Below are 24,286 nucleotides of genomic sequence, written 5' to 3'. Positions count from 1 at the left end.
TAAAATCAACACACATTCTGACTTTCCCGTCCTTTTTGGGCACCGGTACTATGTTAGCGAGCCATTCAGGATATTCCACCACCTGGATGAATTTTACTTCTAACAATTTCTTCACTTCTTCATAGACTTTCAACTCCCATTCTGTTTTGAGCTTTCGGAGTTTTTGCTTCTTTGGCTTAGCACCAAGGATTAAGGGTAATCTGTGCTGGACGATTTCCTCACTTAATCCTGGCATATCATCGTAAGACCAAGCAAAAACTTCTTTGAACTCTTTAAGCAGGGTGATCAATTCCTCACGTTCTTCAGGAGATAAAGTTTTGCCGATCTTTATTTCCTGAATTGAGGTTTCATCACCAATGTTCACAGTTTCAACTTCCTCATCAAGTGGTTTTGCTCGGCGACTCTCCTCCTGTTGGATCATATGTCTGATTTCAGGGGGAGTTTCGTCGGCATCCTCATCAGAGGGGGAGTCTTGATTGTTATTTTTAAGATTATCAGATTTTAGAGCAGATTCAGCAGATGAAATAGAGACAGGAATGTACTCAAAAGAAGAATCCTTCATTTCATTGGAATTTGAATCATATACATCAACAGACGAATTACCCTCATCGGGGGGTACAATGAACTTTGGACTCATTTTTACAGACTCGATGGAAATGTTGACACCTGCGTCAACTGACTCAGGACTATAAAAGGAAACAGCAACAGATGCTTTATTATGAACAGACTCCAACTCAATCTCGCTTGAAAAGGAAGAAACGTCGCCGATCTCAGGTGAATGGTCATCTATGGTACCTGCATCAAAAGACTCATTAGAAGATATAGACTCTGAATCAAACCCGGAGACTGACACGTATTTATGGACGACTGACTTTTCTGAAGGGATTCGTTTGTACTGGAAAATAACCTGGGGTAGGACTTGAGAAGTCCAGTTAGTCAGAGGTTCCTCAGCCGGGGTGATAAGACGAGTTGGGTCCAGTATCAGCGGGCTCCTGCCAATCACGGCCACAGTCTGTGACCCTTCTTGAAAAAGTGAATTCAGAAGACTCGGCTCTATGTGCTCTGTCCAATCAGCCTCAGACTCTGTCTCTACAATCTGCATACCCACTGGCTCATCTTCTAGCTCAAGATCGAAGAAAATCTCAAACCCCGGAAGCATTTGCCCTGTGCTCTCATCCAACCAAAACTCTGCAAAGCCACAGAAAGGAAAGGCTGCGCCTTCTTTTCGGAATCGGCCGTTCATTTTCAAATCAATGGGTGCCATTGGTAACCCCAAGCCCCGACGACGGTTTTCTGCCCATTTCAGCATCAACTGCTTCATCTCTACAATTTCCTTCTTTGTAGGCTTGTAACCCAGTCCGAACAAACCATTGAATGTTTTGAACACAGGAAACTCGGTCAAACCCTGATGATATTTGCCTAACCCGGCGCCTGGCATATAGCCCTGTCGGCGAATCATTCTGATGACATTCGAATTCGTACTGGTCAGGAAACAAATTTCCTCATTCAAAGCCTCTTTGAAAGTGATCGTAGTCACCTCTAGTGAAAACCCCGTCAAATTGATATCTTCGGATCTTTCCCCAGTTATGTCCGGAGTGATCTGCCCTATCTCGAGATCAGGATCCCCCTTTACCGTTATCACTCTGTTCCTGCGAATGAACTTCAGTTTTTGGTGGAGAGTAGACGGAACAACCCCGACCTTGTGCATCCAAGGACGGCCAAGCAACAGTAAGAATGAAGCTTTAATATCTAAGACTTGAAATTCTACCTCAAAGTCTTCTCCGCCAATCTGTATCTCAGTGACCAAAGTCCCGATTACATCTCGGCGAGTGCCATCATATGCTAGAATACCCTGCTCGGATGGAATAAAATTCTCAGGACTGAACCCCAGGGTTGCTGCGGTGCTTAATGGGCAAACATTCAGTGCAGAGCCGTTATCAACCAACACCTCTGGCACCTTCTTCTTGTTACAGAAGACTGTGATTTTAAGAGGCTTAGTATGGTCTCGGCCCTCAGGAGGTAAATCGTCATCAGCGAATGACAATGTTTTCGCAGCTCTGGCCATGGCTACGAGACTGACAAGCTCGTCAGGTGAGGTATTAACAGAAACTTGTGCTGCATTAAGCTCTTGAAGGACTAGCTTTCTGTGCTTCGATGAGGCCATTAGTAAACCCCATACCGAGATATTAGCCTGAGTCTTTTTCAGCTGCTTTAACAGGCTCTCATCTTCTTCGTCTGCGCTCACTTTATTCTGCCTCTGATTTTCTGAGTTTCTTGCAACCCCTGCCGGGTTTTCTACACTCAATTCTGGTGGTTTGAACACTCGCCCACCTCGGGTCATGTGACGCATCTCGTTACACTGATCATCCAGCAACAGCAGTTCGTCTTCGTCCGTTCTGAAAACATAAGGTGCATTACTGACATCCTCTTCAAAGTCCTCCATCCTTAGAACATAGGTGGCTTCCTTTGCTTCTTCCAGACCAACATTCTGAAGCGCATATGACTGGGCTGAAGATGACTCAGTGAGTTCAGCATCGTCAAACGACAGCACATAAGGTTCTTTTTCTCTGAATTCTCTGAGCTCTTCATCGTCAAACTTCAAAACATATGTTTTATCAGATGTAATAGCGCAAATGAGAGTAGAGGGATCAAGGATGGGCTCATCTACAAAGATAGCGTTTGTAGTGGGAGGAGCAACAGCACGGTGGTTGGGGAGAGGATTCTGAGTGATATTCGGCCTTTCAACTGCAAGCTCATCTTTATCGATCATGTTCTGAATCGCGTGCTTCAAGGCCAAACAGTTCTCAGTCATGTGTCCCGGGCCCCTGTGATATTCACAGTATTGATCCCTTCTCCAGTTTCCGGGCAGCGGATTAGGTACAGGTTTGACATCCGGAAGTCTGATCTTCTTGTCTCTGATCAACTTCTTAAGTATCATGGGCAGTGGAAATGGTAATGGGTCAAACTGCCTGAACTGCTTCGTCACCATTGGTCTAACAACTTCATCAACAGGCTTGGCCACTGGTCTGGTATAACTGACTGCTTGTACTTCCTTCGGTTGGATCATAGGCCTCTTCCCCTCTCGGACATCAGATAGCGTTTTGGCTCGGAGGCCCTTAGCAATAGCATCCTCGATCTGGGTGCCGGTCTTAATCAAATGATCGAAATTCTGATAGTGCTGCGGCGCCATGAAGTGAAAGTACTGCGGGGACAAGCTCTTGAGGACCAACTTTATCTGGTCTTCCTCTGACATTCTATGGCTCAGTTGGGCAGACTTGCGCCTCCAGCGCCTAATGAAAGATGTGAATGTCTCCTGAGGATTCTGCTTCAACAGCTTCAGATCTCTTTTAGTGACCTCGATCCCTTCCTCCATGGAGAATTGTTCTACGAATCGGTTAGAGATTTCTTCTAATGTCCTAATCTCTTCTGGTTTCAACCTCAAAAACCATCTTTTGGCTACCCCTATAAGAGACATAGGAAACAAATGAGCCATCTGCTCTCGACTTAAGCCATGCTGCTGGGAAAGAGTGATGAACCATCTGACGTGGTTTCTCGGACACCCAGTTCCATCATATTTGTCATAGTCTGGTGCCTTGAACTTAGGCGGGAATATGGCATTAGGGGACACCAGAAATTCAGAAATATCGAATCCCTTGGACGCTTGAACCTTCATGCTCTCAATGTCACGAGCCATCTTCTCATACTTATCGAACAACTCATTCTCCTTGTTAACCGGAGGGACAAAGTATTCCCCAGCATATTGCTCATCTTCTAGATCGATCTCTACGGGAGAGATGACTGGTCTGGTGAGGTTAGGAGATGTGGCCGGAGGAGGCTGAATGGTGGGATCTTTAGAAGTAGAGACCTTTTGAGTACTCTGGTCTTTTAGATGAGTCACCTCATCTTTCAACCCTGCTATATCTCGACACATATTTCTCAACATTTCCTGTATAGTTATCATGGGGTCCACTGGATCATTAGCCATTTGGTTGACTTCAAAAGAACCTGACAACTCTGGTGAAGATGGTAAAGGTGCTGTTGGTGACACAGTGGGATCAAAATGACGAACAAGTCTAGACACTGAGGTAGGTCTAGACCAGGTAGGTTTAGCTTGGGTGCCCTTTTTTGAAGCGATGGTTGCTATCTTTCAGAATCCTGATTGGAAGTTAACATACTAGATCAATAATCATGAGATAAAGATTCTGAACAAATAGAGAAAAGAGTAATCTTGAAATACATCAACGGGTATGTTAATTTGGAAAGAATCCTCAATCTATTCCTTAAGGTGTTCTTTGGGTATAACCGTTCTTCTTTTGGGAATGAAAGAGTCAGGAACGATAAACATCCTTAATCAAAATAAGTTTCGATCTCAACAACGATCATGCACTCAAAGAATACAGGTGAGATCAAACTTTTTCATCAATGATTTCGATATGATCCAGGGGTAAAAGATATATGATAAACATTGGATCAATCAATGGCTCAGATAATAGACCATGGCCATAAGAATGACAAAAGTAGGGTCAAGGACCAGATCTAAAATCTGAATGATGGATATCAACAACAAGATGAGATCAAGATGAGATGAGATAGCATAAGATTGCTTTCAACAGATGGATCATGAATGAGTAATCCTATGAGATCTTTGGAAATGAATGGGATTTACATCCTAACCCCAAAGGAAAAGTTTTTTAATCTTCGCACATTTTATCAGTGTTACCTGAAGGCATCAATCCTAACCCTAATCTAGCGGAGTGGAGAGAGGATCTCGACTCATGACTTTGTTTGTGTACCTAGGACCGATCGTAGCCATTGAAAGATGGACTACGGCCTAATCTAGACACAAATGGGTAGGATATCCTAAACTAGGCTCACACACACAATTGGGTAAGATATCCTAAACTAGGCTCACACACGTGATGCACATGTGTTCGTATACTACATGCATGTGTGGGTTAATCTAGGGGTAAGGCCAAGAGTTCCCTTAGCGCGAATCCATGTTCGATATACTGTACCAGTGTCCGGCGTATCAGTACGTGAACAAGAGATCCGTTTACGTACCATAAAGGTACTAGGCTAAGGGTGGAATGCTTCTCTAGCACAGAGGCACCAGGTGATGAAATCCCAGTCAACCATGCTAGATAACACTCCGGGTTCCTAAAATAGGACGTGTGTGCATGTGAGATGCAGGGGTTTAGATGAAAGTGATGTAAGTGTGTGCAATAAGTTCGCGCAATCTATGATGCCTTCAGGTTTTGTTAGATTAAGTTTGAGTAAATGTGATGAGAAAATAAAGCATACAAACTAATCTAACAAGCATAAAAGAGATAGAGTTTTCATGAGCCAGTTGAAATAGATTCAAATGAGTTATCCTTTGGAATTGTAATGAAGTTAGGTTGTCCCCAGCAGAGTCGCCAGTCTGTGGGACCCGATCCCGCGAGAGGGGTGGGGGGCGCGAGCCGCCGCGCACTATCTCTTGGTCTCTCGTACCCACGCGATTGGCGTGTGCCTTTCATTATTGATTTTAATTCGTCTTTTATGTGAACTTGGGATCACTAAGACAATCCGAATTCCACACAAAAGAGACTGACAGAGTCGCCACCTAGATGTGGGATCTAGGACCCATAATTAACCAGAAATCTAGACTCGCTACCTGGTTACAAGAATGGAAGGTATGGGGATTTATCCACCATATGCACCATTCCTGCCCGATAATCGGTCTTCAATTCTAAAAGTTAACTCTTTTAAATTTATTTTAAATGGCTCATTCAACCCTATGTTAATGTGCGAACTAAGTGACATGCATCCTAAAATCTAGTTTCAATGGGAATCCTAAATGTGTATCTTGATTTATTAATTTGTCTGGGTTCAATCTAAGTGAAAGTTCTCCTAGAATTCTAATTTCATGGAAAGCCCTAAATGATTTGATTAAGCATTTATAAGAAAATTAATATCCAAAACACCACAATTTGTTGTGGTGCCGACTCGCGGGTGGTATGCCGTCAGACATCCAAGCTGCCTACGTACCCAAGCCTCACTGGGATCAGAGTCGACGTAGTTCGGTGCACCTAAGCTAAGCTACTTATGCCTAACTCAACTAGGACACCGACCTAGACAGAACTGACTGTTTCAACAGTTTTGAGAGAAGTTATTTAATTCAAGTTGAGGATTTTATTATCTTAGGATTTCATCTGAGATGCTATATGATTCTTATCTAAATGCAAGTTGTTCCTTAGACTAATGTAAGTTAACCTACACCATAGTTTACTAGGCTCGTCTTAAGGAAAGATTGGGCAACTAGTGTAACGAGACCTATGGCACGGTTGCTATACATAACAAACGTTCGTGATGAGGCTGGACTCCTAACTCTAGGACTCCCTAAAACCTAGGACACGACCTGACACCAGGGTTCCTAAATTGGGCTCTAATGTTTCTTAGATCGGAAACCATGATCCAATGGTTCCGAAAGATACAAGCTGAATCGATTTAAGTTCTTGAGGTTAACGAATTTCAGATTTTAAGGATTTTCAGTTTTTGGGCACTTAAGGAATACCAATGGTTCTAGGGTTCACCAATTTCGGCCCAGAATGGCATCCAAGGGAGGGAATCGTGCGCTCTTTCCTTGTGCAATTTAATACTTAGGTTATAGCATCTTATTGCCTGGCAGATCTCAGGATTTTCGTGGACAGTAACCTCGGAGCCAACAACATGCTATAGCTTAAATATTCAAATTGTCAAAGATCAAGTTGCAATTGGGATACGATTATGGATGCACTGGCCATTTTTCCAGGAAAATCTAAAGATCCTAAAATTTCCGTTTCAATGGATTAAGGAGTGAACATGTGACAGGATTTTAAAGTTCTTTAGGAATTTTTATATGATTTTCAATTAATTTCGAATTTTCCATGGATTTTATCAATTTTAAGCATATGAGTGGTTTTACAAGTGAAATTGTTGCAAACAAATTCGAAATGAGTTGAAATTTTTACAGCAGCAATATGGGAATGTATGTAGCTTACTGTATGAGTTTTGCAGATTTTTACATTAATTTCACATTTAATCTGGATTAAACAATTAAATGACCAGATTGCACAATTAACACAGAAACTAGTAGAAATATAAATCTAAATTCTATGAAATTTCTACAGAAATAAAATATGAATATAAATAGCATGCAGTGAGATTTTCATGAATTTTAGAAATTATTTACTACTGACTTCGGATTTTTCAATTTTCAGCCCAGATTATGAATTAACACTACACCACACATGAAACAAGATCCAAATCACTTGAAACTTTTACAGCAGAAAGAAATGTGAAATATAAGACTTATGTAAAAATGTTATGAATTTTAATGATGATCTGATGTTAGTAAAAATTCTCCCAAAATCTGATAATTTTCAAAGAAAGCATAAAATAATAACCAAACAAAGTCCAAAATTTATGAAAAACTCATGGTAGAATGTATTAGTACCATATTAGTTTTCCATGAAGTTTCATTAATTTTGGAATCCGTTTAATATATATTTTATTTTTCTTGGTCAAAAAGATATTTTTGAAGAGTTTTCTATTTTTAAAACACGCTTTTCGAGAAAATTATGATTTCGGAAAACATCCTCCAACCTTGTTCCGATGTGATGAACACAAGAAAAATTTAAAATTCCAAAAAATAGATCATCCTGAGATGACTATTTTTTCGAATTTCATAATTTCTCAGCCCATATTTTAAATAAAATACCACTCTTCACTCAAACTCGAAAGAACTGTTGATCCAATGCCCGATCTGATCCGATAGTTATGGTACTCTATTTAGATCAAACATTGTATTAACTTTCGGGATGAAACGGATTTGGAAAGCTTACGCAGATCATGACTTTAAGCACACGCAATTAATATTCAATTAAATTCAATTAAATGCTTAAAAATCATGTAAAATACATAAAAAATACCAAACGATCCTGAAAAATCCGAGAACAGTGTACTTACCTCTGATGGAGTCTTCGCCGAATCCGAAAGCCGCGGAGTCCGAAAAACCTCGCCGTTGTACGATTCGCCTTGCTTTCTTCTTCTTCTCTTTTTCTTTGCTTTTTATTAGATGAGCCACACTCCTTTTTTCTCCTCCTTGTTTTTGAGAATACAAGCCATATTTATAGCTGCATATAGGAACACTATTTGAGATAAAAAGACATTTTTAATAGCCATCATAAATGACTAAATTTTAAACATGTGTGGTATTGGTAGCCACCATGGGTGACCATGACCAACCACCATAGATGACCATGACTAGCCATCATTGATGACCAAGGAAAGAAGGGAGAGAGAGAGAGAGGGGCCTCCAAAAAAGATTAAATTTTTTTCTTTTGTTGACTTTGGTGTGGGAACATGAGGTGTGGGAACATGAATGGCAACTTTGGAAACAATATAGTTTCTTCCCTGGTGGGTCCCACTTATATTGCATGTGTATGGTTGTAATAATTAGAAATTACTATTTTCCATATGAGAACACATGGGCTGCTGTTGTGTAGAGAACAAGCTTCCACGTAAATGCAAATCCAAGTGGGTCCCATTTTTCTCAAGCTTGCACGAATTGGTCAAGGCACTCCTCCAAAAATTCCACTTGTCCAATTGATATGTGTAGCCAAATCATTTCCTCAATATAATCCGGATCTTCCAATTAATGGGCCACAATGATAATTGACCATGCTTTCTAATTTATTCCATAATTTGATCCAAACCGTTCATTTAATGGGTAAGGGGGAAAGAGAAAGAAACGACCAAGGGAATCCAACAAGGGAAGTGAACTAACCAAATATGGGGGTGGTTTTACCAAAAATAAATTTCGATTTCCTCCCTCTTGCTTTGTTGATTTCAATCTCAACCATTGAATTTAGGAATTTCACTCTTCTTTGTTCTTTATCTAACCTTTGAAATGCTTGAAACTTTCAAAGAAAAATAACGGTGTGACGTTTTCAACTTGGACCCAAAAAGAATTCTTAAATATTTGGCCTACTAAGATATCTTGAAAATTTTGGATTTTCTTCTTTGATCTTGACCATCCAAATTGGAACCCACACACAATTTTCTACTTAGATTGTTCCACAATTGCAATTTTTCGTAAAATTTCATCCTTTTAGCATATTTTCCTCGGAATTCCCTCAATATAAACCTGAAATACCAGAAACAAAGAAAATACCTTAGTAGTACGGCTTTAAATGAGAAAAATAAATGCGCTCATCAACATGTTCATGGTGGGCCCACTTAGTGGGTACAAACTCTCTCTCGCCTGGCTAATATAACCATTCTCAACACTTGGCGAAAAGAAAATGCGGAACATTGCAGAATAGATCGGAACGATTGAGAAAGCATAAGGGACGAACACGGGAATGAAAAACACTAGACTCCGACAACATCACACTAACTTCTTTGTTGATTAAAACGAATCAAAATGGGGTGTCTACAATAGCGAACTTGGGTCCGATCAAAATGGGGTGTCTACAGATGCCCCTCTTTGGCAGAGCGTGTGTAACACGCGAATGGCAAAGCTGAACAGACGACACATTTTGACTGACCCAAAAGCAAAGCAAATTTTTGGGTTCTCGGGTTCTAAGGGTGGTATTCACAAGGGCACACAACAAAGTAACATTAAGAGAGTCTTAAACAACAAGCAAATGGGAGATAACCTCTCACCGACCCGTAACTCGGCAATCACGACATCTCAATGAGATGGCTTCTCTCTAATACTCACAACTCAACTATTTAAATCAATACGCAAAGACTCTATTAAAGCAAACACAAACATACTCTGTTAAAATAAAGCTTTTAAGAAAACGAACCCAATGAAATTACCTCAAAGAAAGCAGACCACTATCGATGCAGACGTAAATCAACCCTTCAAAGAATATCAAATCAAATTACTCAAAGAGTATGTAACACTCATAGAGTCTCAAATCAAACACTCAGAGAGCTTCAAACACATAGAAATCTTTATACTCAAAGAGCCTCAACTACCCGAAGAGTCTGTAACACTCAAAGGGCCTTAACTACTCAAAGAGTCTCAAATTAACGCAAAACATTTATACTCAAAAAGTCTCAACTACCCGAAGAGTCTGTAACACTCAAAGGGCCTTAACTACTCAAAGAGTCTCAAATTAACAAAGATCATTTATACTCAAAAAGTCTCAACTACCCGAAGAGTCTATAACACTCAAAGGATCTCAACTACTCAAAGAGTCTCAAATACATCACAAAAACATTTATACTCAAAGAGTCTCAACTAACACTCAAAGGATCTCAACTACTCAAAGAGTCTCAAATCAACAAAGATCATTTATACTCAAAAAGTCTCAACTACCCGAAGAGTCTGTAACACTCGAAGGGTCTCAACTACTCAAGGAGTCTCAAATCATGGCGAGACATTTATACTCAAAGAGTCTCAACTACCCGAAGAGTCTGTAACACTCAAAGGGTCTCAACTACTCAAAGAGTCTCAAATCAACACAAAAAACATTTATACTCAAAGAGCCTCAACTACCCGAAGAGTCTGTAACACTCAAAGGGTCTCAACTACTCAAAGAGTCTCAAATCAACACAAAAAAACATTTATACTCAAAGAGCCTCAACTACCCGAAGAGTCTGTAACACTCGAAGGGTCTCAACTACTCAAAGAGTCTCAAAACATTTATACTCAAAGAGTCTCAACTACCCGAAGAGTCTGTAACACTCGAAGGGTCTCAACTACTCAAAGAGTCTCAAATCAACACAAAACATTTATACTCAAAGAGTCTCAACTACCCGAAGAGTCTGTAACACTCGAAGGGTCTCAACTACTCAAAGAGTCTCACATCAACAAAGGAATTGCTAAATTATCTCATAAGACCCCAGATTTATATGCCCGTGGTGTAACACGGTTCCATATAAATCCAGATTTGTATGCCCGTCATGCAACACGGATCCATACAAACCCCCTCGCAGGTATGCCTGACTCCCAACTTGTTAGGTAGGGACACACTGCGGACACTTAAAAAGTCCCAAATGCCACGCTCAAAGAGTCATTCTTCTTCTTCTTATTATTATTATTATTATTATTTTTTAGAGATTGAAGCTTTACCAAAGCAACACGAACCAAATACTCGACAGGAGAGCTTGAACCAAAAGAGCGTGTTCAAACTCTCTAGTCTCTTTTTGAGGAGAATGTCCATTTCAAATATCAATGTGTATTTGACATCTTTTATGTCGTGAGTCATAAAAGATGCCCCTAGTATGATTACTTCCATAACAAAATTCATTTGGAGAGCAACACAAGAAAAATGGGCCAAAGGCTTTCATTAATGTACACTTGGGGTTACAAACTTTTCTGATGAACACTTGGGCTTATAAGGCTCTTAAAAATACAAGAACATGGTTCTGCTCAAAATCCTGCTTCATCACTGCCATCTGCTAACGTTGGAACTGGGCTAAAAAGCCTATCAATCTTCCGAACTCTGCTCTGCTTTGTACTTGTTCACAAGAGCCACAAATTCTCTGCTTCTCCTGAGAGTTCTGCTTTACCTTTTATTTTTCTTGCCACTCCGGCTTGGGGAGGGATTTTAACTAAACAGGATTCTGACAACTGACCTCGACTCAACAAGGAAACACTTTGACAAACCACGAACGAGACAACTGACGAACACACGACTCGAACATTAAGAGAGACTGAAATCTGCTTCTTAGTCTGATAAGATTTTATTTTTATTTTTATTTTTTTTAAAATGGTAAAAGTCAACCACTCTTGGAATCTTTTGAATACCGCGTTTAAAGGTACTTCAACCCCCTTTTTGGTATTTTCGTCCTGGCTATTATCCCTTTAGATTGCTCGGTTTCAACCTCTCTAACTCAAAGAGTATCAGAAGAAGTCTTGATGGCGCCTACTTAGACTTTGAGAAGGTGCCAAAGAAGCTGAAAGTTAAGCTGGCTTTTAAAGCTCTGCCATCTCCTCATGAAGTCACTGCCATGACCAAATCGCCTTTTCAGGTTTTCGATTCGGCGGACCGCATGCCTTAATATTTGCCTGGACTGTCTGCCCTTGCAGATTTTCCATCCAGCAGGCTCAGTACCCTGATTTTTGCCTAAGCCGCCCTTTCGGGTTTTCAGCTTAGCGGGTGAATGATCCTAACTTTTGCCTAGACCGCCCTTGTGGGTTTTCAGTCTAGCGGGTCTAAGACTCCATCATTTTTCTTTATTTCTGTTTCTCTACAAACCTGGGCCTGAGTACACTAGAAGGACTTTCGGGTAGGCTTAGGTTCAAACCGGTTAGAATTTGGTATGTTTGCATGTATTTTGACCGAATCTGGATCCTCCAGACTGCCTACGTATCCCCAAAGAAATTGGGAATCAGGTCACGTGTAGTTCGGACGTAAAATCTTTTATGACGAAAGTCATAAAAGATGCCCCTGGTTTAAGTTTAACAAATAAATTTTAACTTTCTTTCGGCTCAAAGGTTCTTTTAGCAAAAGGGGGTTTCATCATTCATTCTTTTCTAGGCCCAAAGGGTTTGCAAATAGTTTAAAATATTTGGGTATGGCTTGAAGCTTAAATCGTCCAAGGATGGCCTCCTAGTGTATTTAAGCATAATATTTCTTTAATTGATCCAGGTTTGTAGGTTCATTTAATTTTTCTCCATTTTCATTGAGGAGTCTTACGGCTTTTCCAGGCAGGACTTCATCAACAATGTAAGGACCAGACCAGTTTGGCCTGAATTTTCCTCTTGGGTCAAATACCGGTGCCCTGTAGGACTTCAATACAAGATCTCCAGGCTTCAAATCTCGGACACGAACCTTCTTATTGAAAGCTCTCTCAATCCGTCTCTGATATCCCTGGATATGATACAAGGCTCTCAGCCTCTTCTCATCTATCATCTGTAGCTCATTGTGTCTGGCCTTTGCCCATTCTGACTCTGGCAGATCGGCCTCCACCATCACTCTCAAAGAGGGGATTCTTAACTCAACAGGGAGAACAGCCTCCATTCCGTACACCAAAGAATACGGAGTCACGCCTGTTGAAGACCTGATTGATGTTCTATAAGCCCATAAGGCATAAGGAAGTTTGTTCGACCAGTCCTTATATGTCTCAGTCATCTTACTGATAATGACTTTGATGTTCTTATTTGCTGCTTCAACGGCCCCATTCGTCTGCGGCCTGTAAGGAGACGACTTGTGATGCCTTATCTTGAACTCTTCACACAGGTGTAACACCTCTTTCTTGAAATGTGATCCATTATCTGAAATCAACTCGTGAGGTACTCCGTATCTGCAAATTATATTGGTACGGATGAACTTCGCAACTGTGTTCGAAGTGATGGAAGCATAAGATGCAGCCTCTATCCACTTTGTGAAATAATCAATAGCCACCAGAATGTACTCATGTCCGCTCGAGGATCTCGGATAAATCTTCCCAATGATGTCTATTCCCCATACCGAAAACGGCCACGGCGAAGTCAGGGAGTGCAACTCCGAAGGAGGAACATGAATAAGATTCGCATAGACTTGACACTTATGGCATTTTTTTACAAATGCGAAGCAGTCTGTTTCCATTGTAGGCCAATAGAATCCAAGTCTAAGGATCTTTCTAGATAGCATCTTCCCGTTCATATGAGGTCCACAAACACCCTCATGAGTCTGCTCAATAAGCTCCGCAGCTTTATCTTCATCAACACAAAGGAGTTGTATGCCATCAAATGACCTTCTATACAGCTCTTCACCGCAAATGATGAAATTCGCAGATAACTTCTGGAGAGTTTTCCTTTCCTTGCTTGAAGCTTCCGGAGGATGACCCTTGCCTGAAATGAGGTTTCTGATATCTGTGTACCAAGGCTTCCCATCTGGACATCTAGCTGAAATCTCTATAGCATTTACGTGCGCAGGTGCCCATTGCAGTCTGATGGCTAACGGTTGAACTTCCATTGTAGCGGAGATATCTAACATCGAGGCCAAAGTGGCCAAAGCATCAGCAAAATGATTTCTGGTCCTTGATAAGTGAGTAAATGTGACGCTCTTGAATTTCTGGACTAGAGATTCCAAATACATATTATAAGGGATCAATCTATCTTCTCGAGTTTTCCATTGCCCATTAATCTGGTAAATGATCAGGATGGAATCCCCGAACACATCAATATCTTGAATCTGCAAAGCTAAGGCTGCTTCAAGTCCGGCAATACAGGCTTCGTACTCTGCCATGTTGTTGGTGCACTCGAACTGCAACTTGATGGAGATAGGAATGTATTCTTTCTTCGGGGAGACCAAGACTGCACCTACTCCTTGCCCACGACTGTTTACGGCTCCATCAAAGTACATTAACCACTTGGTGCTGAGAACCTCTTCTTCTTCGATATCCATAATTTCTTCATCAGGGAATTCGGCTTTTAGAACAGCATTCTCCTCAACTGGAGCATCGGCCAATTGTTCAGCTATAACCCGCCCCTTAACTGATTTCTGAGCGACATAAGTGATGTCGAACTCAGACAATAACAATAACCACCTTGCAGTCCTTCCTGTAAGGGCAGGTTTCTCAAACAAGTACTTTAGAGGGTCCATTCGTGAAAGCAGAAGAACCTTGTTTGAAAGCAAATAATGTCTAAGCCTCTGGGTTGCCCAAACTAATGCGAGACAAGTCTTCTCCAAAACAGTGTATTTTAATTCATACTCTAGCATCTTCTTGCTGATGTAGTAAATGGGTCTTTCTTTCTTAGACTCAAGATCCTGCTGAGCAAGCATGCAACCCATCGCTGTATCCGTGATAGATAAGTACAACAGCAACGGTTGGCCTGGAATAACTGGCGAAAGAACAGGGGGCAATGATAGGCATTGCTTAACCTTTTCAAAAGCCTCCTGGCACTCTTCATTCCACTTGTTCGAGGAATTCTTCTTCAGAAGCTTGAAAATGGGTTCACACGTCATCGTCAGATGTGCTATGAACCGTCTCAGATACTGAACTTTGCCAAGGAAACCTCGGATCTGCCTTTCTGTCGTCGGCGGCTGCATTTCTTGAATCGCCTTGATCTTTTGCGGGTCCACTTCGATCCCTCTTTCGCTGACCATAAACCCCAAGAGTTTTCCTGACGTAACGCCAAATACACATTTACTCGGGTTCAGACGAAGCTGATACTTCCTGATCCGCTCAAAAAACTTTCTCAGGGCAACAGTGTGCTCAGGCCGAGTCTTCCCCTTTACGATCATGTCATCAACGTAAACTTCAACCTCTTTGTGAATCATATCATGAAGAAGAGTCGTGGCAGCTCTTTGATATGTAGCACCAGCATTTTTCAAGCCAAACGGCATCACTCTATAGCAATATGTACCCCACTGAGTGATGAACGCTGTCTTCAACATGTCTTCAGGTGCCATTTTAATCTGATTGTACCCTGAGAATCCGTCCATAAAGGATAAAAGAGCATGTCCAGCAGTGTTATCCACCAGGAGATCAATGCTTGGAAGAGGAAAGTCATCTTTAGGACTTGCTTTGTTTAAATCTCTAAAATCAACACACATTCTGACTTTCCCGTCCTTTTTGGGCACCGGTACTATGTTAGCGAGCCATTCAGGATATTCCACCACCTGGATGAATTTTACTTCTAACAATTTCTTCACTTCTTCATAGACTTTCAACTCCCATTCTGTTTTGAGCTTTCGGAGTTTTTGCTTCTTTAGCTTAGCACCAAGGATTAAGGGTAATCTGTGCTGGACGATTTCCTCACTTAATCCTGGCATATCATCGTAAGACCAAGCAAAAACTTCTTTGAACTCTTTAAGCAGGGTGATCAATTCCTCACGTTCTTCAGGAGATAAAGTTTTGCCGATCTTTATTTCCTGAATTGAGGTTTCATCACCAATGTTCACAGTTTCAACTTCCTCATCAAGTGGTTTTGCTCGGCGACTCTCCTCCTGTTGGATCATATGTCTGATTTCAGGGGGAGTTTCGTCGGCATCCTCATCAGAGGGGGAGTCTTGATTGTTATTTTTAAGATTATCAGATTTTAGAGCAGATTCAGCAGATGAAATAGAGACAGGAATGTACTCAAAAGAAGAATCCTTCATTTCATTGGAATTTGAATCATATACATCAACAGACGAATTACCCTCATCGGGGGGTACAATGAACTTTGGACTCATTTTTACAGACTCGATGGAAATGTTGACACCTGCGTCAACTGACTCAGGACTATAAAAGGAAACAGCAACAGATGCTTTATTATGAACAGACTCCAACTCAATCTCGCTTGAAAAGGAAGAAACGTCGCCGATCTCAGGTGAATGGTCATCTATGGTACCTGCATCAAAAGACTCATTAGAAGATATAGACTCTGAATCAAACCCGGAGACTGACACGTATTTATGGACGACTGACTTTTCTGAAGGGATTCGTTTGTACTGGAAAATAACCTGGGGTAGGACTTGAGAAGTCCAGTTAGTCAGAGGTTCCTCAGCCGGGGTGATAAGACGAGTTGGGTCCAGTATCAGCGGGCTCCTGCCAATCACGGCCACAGTCTGTGACCCTTCTTGAAAAAGTGAATTCAGAAGACTCGGCTCTATGTGCTCTGTCCAATCAGCCTCAGACTCTGTCTCTACAATCTGCATACCCACTGGCTCATCTTCTAGCTCAAGATCGAAGAAAATCTCAAACCCCGGAAGCATTTGCCCTGTGCTCTCATCCAACCAAAACTCTGCAAAGCCACAGAAAGGAAAGGCTGCGCCTTCTTTTCGGAATCGGCCGTTCATTTTCAAATCAATGGGTGCCATTGGTAACCCCAAGCCCCGACGACGGTTTTCTGCCCATTTCAGCATCAACTGCTTCATCTCTACAATTTCCTTCTTTGTAGGCTTGTAACCCAGTCCGAACAAACCATTGAATGTTTTGAACACAGGAAACTCGGTCAAACCCTGATGATATTTGCCTAACCCGGCGCCTGGCATATAGCCCTGTCGGCGAATCATTCTGATGACATTCGAATTCGTACTGGTCAGGAAACAAATTTCCTCATTCAAAGCCTCTTTGAAAGTGATCGTAGTCACCTCTAGTGAAAACCCCGTCAAATTGATATCTTCGGATCTTTCCCCAGTTATGTCCGGAGTGATCTGCCCTATCTCGAGATCAGGATCCCCCTTTACCGTTATCACTCTGTTCCTGCGAATGAACTTCAGTTTTTGGTGGAGAGTAGACGGAACAACCCCGACCTTGTGCATCCAAGGACGGCCAAGCAACAGTAAGAATGAAGCTTTAATATCTAAGACTTGAAATTCTACCTCAAAGTCTTCTCCGCCAATCTGTATCTCAGTGACCAAAGTCCCGATTACATCTCGGCGAGTGCCATCATATGCTAGAATACCCTGCTCGGATGGAATAAAATTCTCAGGACTGAACCCCAGGGTTGCTGCGGTGCTTAATGGGCAAACATTCAGTGCAGAGCCGTTATCAACCAACACCTCTGGCACCTTCTTCTTGTTACAGAAGACTGTGATTTTAAGAGGCTTAGTATGGTCTCGGCCCTCAGGAGGTAAATCGTCATCAGCGAATGACAATGTTTTCGCAGCTCTGGCCATGGCTACGAGACTGACAAGCTCGTCAGGTGAGGTATTAACAGAAACTTGTGCTGCATTAAGCTCTTGAAGGACTAGCTTTCTGTGCTTCGATGAGGCCATTAGTAAACCCCATACCGAGATATTAGCCTGAGTCTTTTTCAGCTGCTTTAACAGGCTCTCATCTTCTTCGTCTGCGCTCACTTTATTCTGCCTCTGATTTTCTGAGTTTCTTGCAACCCCTGCCGGGTTTTCTACACTCAATTCTGGTGGTTTGATCACTCGCCCACCTCGGGTCATGTGACGCATCTCGTTACACTGATCATCCAGCAACAGCAGTTCGTCTTCGTCCGTTCTGAAAACATAAGGTGCATTACTGACATCCTCTTCAAAGTCCTCCATCCTTAGAACATAGGTGGCTTCCTTTGCTTCTTCCAGACCAACATTCTGAAGCGCATATGACTGGGCTGAAGATGACTCAGTGAGTTCAGCATCGTCAAACGACAGCACATAAGGTTCTTTTTCTCTGAATTCTCTGAGCTCTTCATCGCCAAACTTCAAAACATATGTTTTATCAGATGTAATAGCGCAAATGAGAGTAGAGGGATCAAGGATGGGCTCATCTACAAAGATAGCGTTTGTAGTGGGAGGAGCAACAGCACGGTGGTTGGGGAGAGGATTCTGAGTGATATTCGGCCTTTCAACTGCAAGCTCATCTTTATCGATCATGTTCTGAATCGCGTGCTTCAAGGCCAAACAGTTCTCAGTCATGTGTCCCGGGCCCCTGTGATATTCACAGTATTGATCCCTTCTCCAGTTTCCGGGCAGCGGATTAGGTACAGGTTTGACATCCGGAAGTCTGATCTTCTTGTCTCTGATCAACTTCTTAAGTATCATGGGCAGTGGAAATGGTAATGGGTCAAACTGCCTGAACTGCTTCGTCACCATTGGTCTAACAACTTCATCAACAGGCTTGGCCACTGGTCTGGTATAACTGACTGCTTGTACTTCCTTCGGTTGGATCATAGGCCTCTTCCCCTCTCGGACATCAGATAGCGTTTTGGCTCGGAGGCCCTTAGCAATAGCATCCTCGATCTGGGTGCCGGTCTTAATCAAATGATCGAAATTCTGATAGTGCTGCGGCGCCATGAAGTGAAAGTACTGCGGGGACAAGCTCTTGAGGACCAACTTTATCTGGTCTTCCTCTGACATTCTATGGCTCAGTTGGGCAGACTTGCGCCTCCAGCGCCTAATGAAAGATGTGAATGTCTCCTGAGGATTCTGCTTCAACAGCTTCAGATCTCTTTTAGTGACCTCGATCCCTTCCTCCATGGAGAATTGTTCTACGAATCGGTTAGAGATTTCTTCTAATGTCCTAATCTCTTCTGGTTTCAACCTCAAAAACCATCTTTTGGCTACCCCTATAAGAGACATAGGAAACAAATGAGCCATCTGCTCTCGACTTAAGCCATGCTGCTGGGAAAGAGTGATGAACCATCTGACGTGGTTTCTCGGACACCCAGTTCCATCATATTTGTCATAGTCTGGTGCCTTGAACTTAGGCGGGAATATGGCATTAGGGGACACCAGAAATTCAGAAATATCGAATCCCTTGGACGCTTGAACCTTCATGCTCTCAATGTCACGAGCCATCTTCTCATACTTATCGAACAACTCATTCTCCTTGTTAACCGGAGGGACAAAGTATTCCCCAGCATATTGCTCATCTTCTAGATCGATCTCTACGGGAGAGATGACTGGTCTGGTGAGGTTAGGAGATGTGGCCGGAGGAGGCTGAATGGTGGGATCTTTAGAAGTAGAGACCTTTTGAGTACTCTGGTCTTTTAGATGAGTCACCTCATCTTTCAACCCTGCTATATCTCGACACATATTTCTCAACATTTCCTGTATAGTTATCATGGGGTCCACTGGATCATTAGCCATTTGGTTGACTTCAAAAGAACCTGACAACTCTGGTGAAGATGGTAAAGGTGCTGTTGGTGACACAGTGGGATCAAAATGACGAACAAGTCTAGACACTGAGGTAGGTCTAGACCAGGTAGGTTTAGCTTGGGTGCCCTTTTTTGAAGCGATGGTTGCTATCTTTCAGAATCCTGATTGGAAGTTAACATACTAGATCAATAATCATGAGATAAAGATTCTGAACAAATAGAGAAAAGAGTAATCTTGAAATACATCAACGGGTATGTTAATTTGGAAAGAATCCTCAATCTATTCCTTAAGGTGTTCTTTGGGTATAACCGTTCTTCTTTTGGGAATGAAAGAGTCAGGAACGATAAACATCCTTAATCAAAATAAGTTTCGATCTCAACAACGATCATGCACTCAAAGAATACAGGTGAGATCAAACTTTTTCATCAATGATTTCGATATGATCCAGGGGTAAAAGATATATGATAAACATTGGATCAATCAATGGCTCAGATAATAGACCATGGCCATAAGAATGACAAAAGTAGGGTCAAGGACCAGATCTAAAATCTGAATGATGGATATCAACAACAAGATGAGATCAAGATGAGATGAGATAGCATAAGATTGCTTTCAACAGATGGATCATGAATGAGTAATCCTATGAGATCTTTGGAAATGAATGGGATTTACATCCTAACCCCAAAGGAAAAGTTTTTTAATCTTCGCACATTTTATCAGTGTTACCTGAAGGCATCAATCCTAACCCTAATCTAGCGGAGTGGAGAGAGGATCTCGACTCATGACTTTGTTTGTGTACCTAGGACCGATCGTAGCCATTGAAAGATGGACTACGGCCTAATCTAGACACAAATGGGTAGGATATCCTAAACTAGGCTCACACACACAATTGGGTAAGATATCCTAAACTAGGCTCACACACGTGATGCACATGTGTTCGTATACTACATGCATGTGTGGGTTAATCTAGGGGTAAGGCCAAGAGTTCCCTTAGCGCGAATCCATGTTCGATATACTGTACCAGTGTCCGGCGTATCAGTACGTGAACAAGAGATCCGTTTACGTACCATAAAGGTACTAGGCTAAGGGTGGAATGCTTCTCTAGCACAGAGGCACCAGGTGATGAAATCCCAGTCAACCATGCTAGATAACACTCCGGGTTCCTAAAATAGGACGTGTGTGCATGTGAGATGCAGGGGTTTAGATGAAAGTGATGTAAGTGTGTGCAATAAGTTCGCGCAATCTATGATGCCTTCAGGTTTTGTTAGATTAAGTTTGAGTAAATGTGATGAGAAAATAAAGCATACAAACTAATCTAACAAGCATAAAAGAGATAGAGTTTTCATGAGCCAGTTGAAATAGATTCAAATGAGTTATCCTTTGGAATTGTAATGAAGTTAGGTTGTCCCCAGCAGAGTCGCCAGTCTGTGGGACCCGATCCCGCGAGAGGGGTGGGGGGCGCGAGCCGCCGCGCACTATCTCTTGGTCTCTCGTACCCACGCGATTGGCGTGTACCTTTCATTATTGATTTTAATTCGTCTTTTATGTGAACTTGGGATCACTAAGACAATCCGAATTCCACACAAAAGAGACTGACAGAGTCGCCACCTAGATGTGGGATCTAGGACCCATAATTAACCAGAAATCTAGACTCGCTACCTGGTTACAAGAATGGAAGGTATGGGGATTTATCCACCATATGCACCATTCCTGCCCGATAATCGGTCTTCAATTCTAAAAGTTAACTCTTTTAAATTTATTTTAAATGGCTCATTCAACCCTATGTTAATGTGCGAACTAAGTGACATGCATCCTAAAATCTAGTTTCAATGGGAATCCTAAATGTGTATCTTGATTTATTAATTTGTCTGGGTTCAATCTAAGTGAAAGTTCTCCTAGAATTCTAATTTCATGGAAAGCCCTAAATGATTTGATTAAGCATTTATAAGAAAATTAATATCCAAAACACCACAATTTGTTGTGGTGCCGACTCGCGGGTGGTATGCCGTCAGACATCCAAGCTGCCTACGTACCCAAGCCTCACTGGGATCAGAGTCGACGTAGTTCGGTGCACCTAAGCTAAGCTACTTATGCCTAACTCAACTAGGACACCGACCTAGACAGAACTGACTGTTTCAACAGTTTTGAGAGAAGTTATTTAATTCAAGTTGAGGATTTTATTATCTTAGGATTTCATCTGAGATGCTATATGATTCTTATCTAAATGCAAGTTGTTCCTTAGACTAATGTAAGTTAACCTACACCATAGTTTACTAGGCTCGTCTTAAGGAAAGATTGGGCAACTAGTGTAACGAGACCTATGGCACGGTTGCTATACATAACAAACGTTCGTGATGAGGCTGGACTCCTAACTCTAGGACTCCCTAAAACCTAGGACACGACCTGACACCAGGGTTCCTAAATTGGGCTCTAATGTTTCTTAGATCGGAAACCATGATCCAATGGTTCCGAAAGATACAAGCTGAATCGATTTAAGTTCTTGAGGTTAACGAATTTCAGATTTTAAGGATTTTCAGTTTTTGGGCACTTAAGGAATACCAATGGTTCTAGGGTTCACCAATTTCGGCCCAGAATGGCATCCAAGGGAGGGAATCGTGCGCTCTTTCCTTGTGCAATTTAATACTTAGGTTATAGCATCTTATTGCCTGGCAGATCTCAGGATTTTCGTGGACAGTAACCTCGGAGCCAACAACATGCTATAGCTTAAATATTCAAATTGTCAAAGATCAAGTTGCAATTGGGATACGATTATGGATGCACTGGCCATTTTTCCAGGAAAATCTAAAGATCCTAAAATTTCCGTTTCAATGGATTAAGGAGTGAACATGTGACAGGATTTTAAAGTTCTTTAGGAATTTTTATATGATTTTCAATTAATTTCGAATTTTCCATGGATTTTATCAATTTTAAGCATATGAGTGGTTTTACAAGTGAAATTGTTGCAAACAAATTCGAAATGAGTTGAAATTTTTACAGCAGCAATATGGGAATGTATGTAGCTTACTGTATGAGTTTTGCAGATTTTTACATTAATTTCACATTTAATCTGGATTAAACAATTAAATGACCAGATTGCACAATTAACACAGAAACTAGTAGAAATATAAATCTAAATTCTATGAAATTTCTACAGAAATAAAATATGAATATAAATAGCATGCAGTGAGATTTTCATGAATTTTAGAAATTATTTACTACTGACTTCGGATTTTTCAATTTTCAGCCCAGATTATGAATTAACACTACACCACACATGAAACAAGATCCAAATCACTTGAAACTTTTACAGCAGAAAGAAATGTGAAATATAAGACTTATGTAAAAATGTTATGAATTTTAATGATGATCTGATGTTAGTAAAAATTCTCCCAAAATCTGATAATTTTCAAAGAAAGCATAAAATAATAACCAAACAAAGTCCAAAATTTATGAAAAACTCATGGTAGAATGTATTAGTACCATATTAGTTTTCCATGAAGTTTCATTAATTTTGGAATCCGTTTAATATATATTTTATTTTTCTTGGTCAAAAAGATATTTTTGAAGAGTTTTCTATTTTTAAAACACGCTTTTCGAGAAAATTATGATTTCGGAAAACATCCTCCAACCTTGTTCCGATGTGATGAACACAAGAAAAATTTAAAATTCCAAAAAATAGATCATCCTGAGATGACTATTTTTTCGAATTTCATAATTTCTCAGCCCATATTTTAAATAAAATACCACTCTTCACTCAAACTCGAAAGAACTGTTGATCCAATGCCCGATCTGATCCGATAGTTATGGTACTCTATTTAGATCAAACATTGTATTAACTTTCGGGATGAAACGGATTTGGAAAGCTTACGCAGATCATGACTTTAAGCACACGCAATTAATATTCAATTAAATTCAATTAAATGCTTAAAAATCATGTAAAATACATAAAAAATACCAAACGATCCTGAAAAATCCGAGAACAGTGTACTTACCTCTGATGGAGTCTTCGCCGAATCCGAAAGCCGCGGAGTCCGAAAAACCTCGCCGTTGTACGATTCGCCTTGCTTTCTTCTTCTTCTCTTTTTCTTTGCTTTTTATTAGATGAGCCACACTCCTTTTTTCTCCTCCTTGTTTTTGAGAATACAAGCCATATTTATAGCTGCATATAGGAACACTATTTGAGATAAAAAGACATTTTTAATAGCCATCATAAATGACTAAATTTTAAACATGTGTGGTATTGGTAGCCACCATGGGTGACCATGACCAACCACCATAGATGACCATGACTAGCCATCATTGATGACCAAGGAAAGAAGGGAGAGAGAGAGAGAGGGGCCTCCAAAAAAGATTAAATTTTTTTCTTTTGTTGACTTTGGTGTGGGAACATGAGGTGTGGGAACATGAATGGCAACTTTGGAAACAATATAGTTTCTTCCCTGGTGGGTCCCACTTATATTGCATGTGTATGGTTGTAATAATTAGAAATTACTATTTTCCATATGAGAACACATGGGCTGCTGTTGTGTAGAGAACAAGCTTGCACGTAAATGCAAATCCAAGTGGGTCCCATTTTTCTCAAGCTTGCACGAATTGGTCAAGGCACTCCTCCAAAAATTCCACTTGTCCAATTGATATGTGTAGCCAAATCATTTCCTCAATATAATCCGGATCTTCCAATTAATGGGCCACAATGATAATTGACCATGCTTTCTAATTTATTCCATAATTTGATCCAAACCGTTCATTTAATGGGTAAGGGGGAAAGAGAAAGAAACGACCAAGGG

The 24,286-nt window shown here is 41.0% G+C and overlaps 2 protein-coding genes across 2 annotated transcripts; both read right to left on the bottom strand.

The window, feature by feature from the left end:
• Positions 1-608: 608 nt before the first annotated feature.
• Positions 609-8,181, bottom strand: LOC143884412 (uncharacterized). The gene is made up of 3 exons (XM_077387966.1): positions 7,987-8,181; positions 908-4,155; positions 609-795 (listed from the first exon to the last, which is right to left on the bottom strand). Exons 2-3 carry the CDS (start codon positions 3,983-3,985, stop codon positions 787-789), a joined length of 3,087 nt encoding a protein of 1,028 aa, XP_077244081.1. The 5' UTR covers positions 3,986-4,155; positions 7,987-8,181; the 3' UTR covers positions 609-786.
• Positions 8,182-16,113: 7,932 nt separating this feature from the next.
• LOC143891231 (uncharacterized) lies at positions 16,114-23,686 on the bottom strand. Its single transcript, XM_077395856.1, has 3 exons — positions 23,492-23,686; positions 16,413-19,660; positions 16,114-16,300 (listed from the first exon to the last, which is right to left on the bottom strand). The coding sequence occupies exons 2-3, from the start codon at positions 19,488-19,490 to the stop codon at positions 16,292-16,294; spliced, it is 3,087 nt and encodes a 1,028-aa protein (XP_077251971.1). The 5' UTR covers positions 19,491-19,660; positions 23,492-23,686; the 3' UTR covers positions 16,114-16,291.
• Between the last annotated feature and the right edge of the window lie 600 nt (positions 23,687-24,286).

This window comes from Tasmannia lanceolata, unplaced genomic scaffold, assembly GCF_043159265.1.
Source record: "Tasmannia lanceolata isolate RefF3 unplaced genomic scaffold, GAP_Taslan_0.1 ptg000002l, whole genome shotgun sequence".
Taxonomy (NCBI): Eukaryota; Viridiplantae; Streptophyta; class Magnoliopsida; order Canellales; family Winteraceae; genus Tasmannia; species Tasmannia lanceolata.
This window is presented reverse-complemented; position numbering and strand designations above follow the sequence as displayed.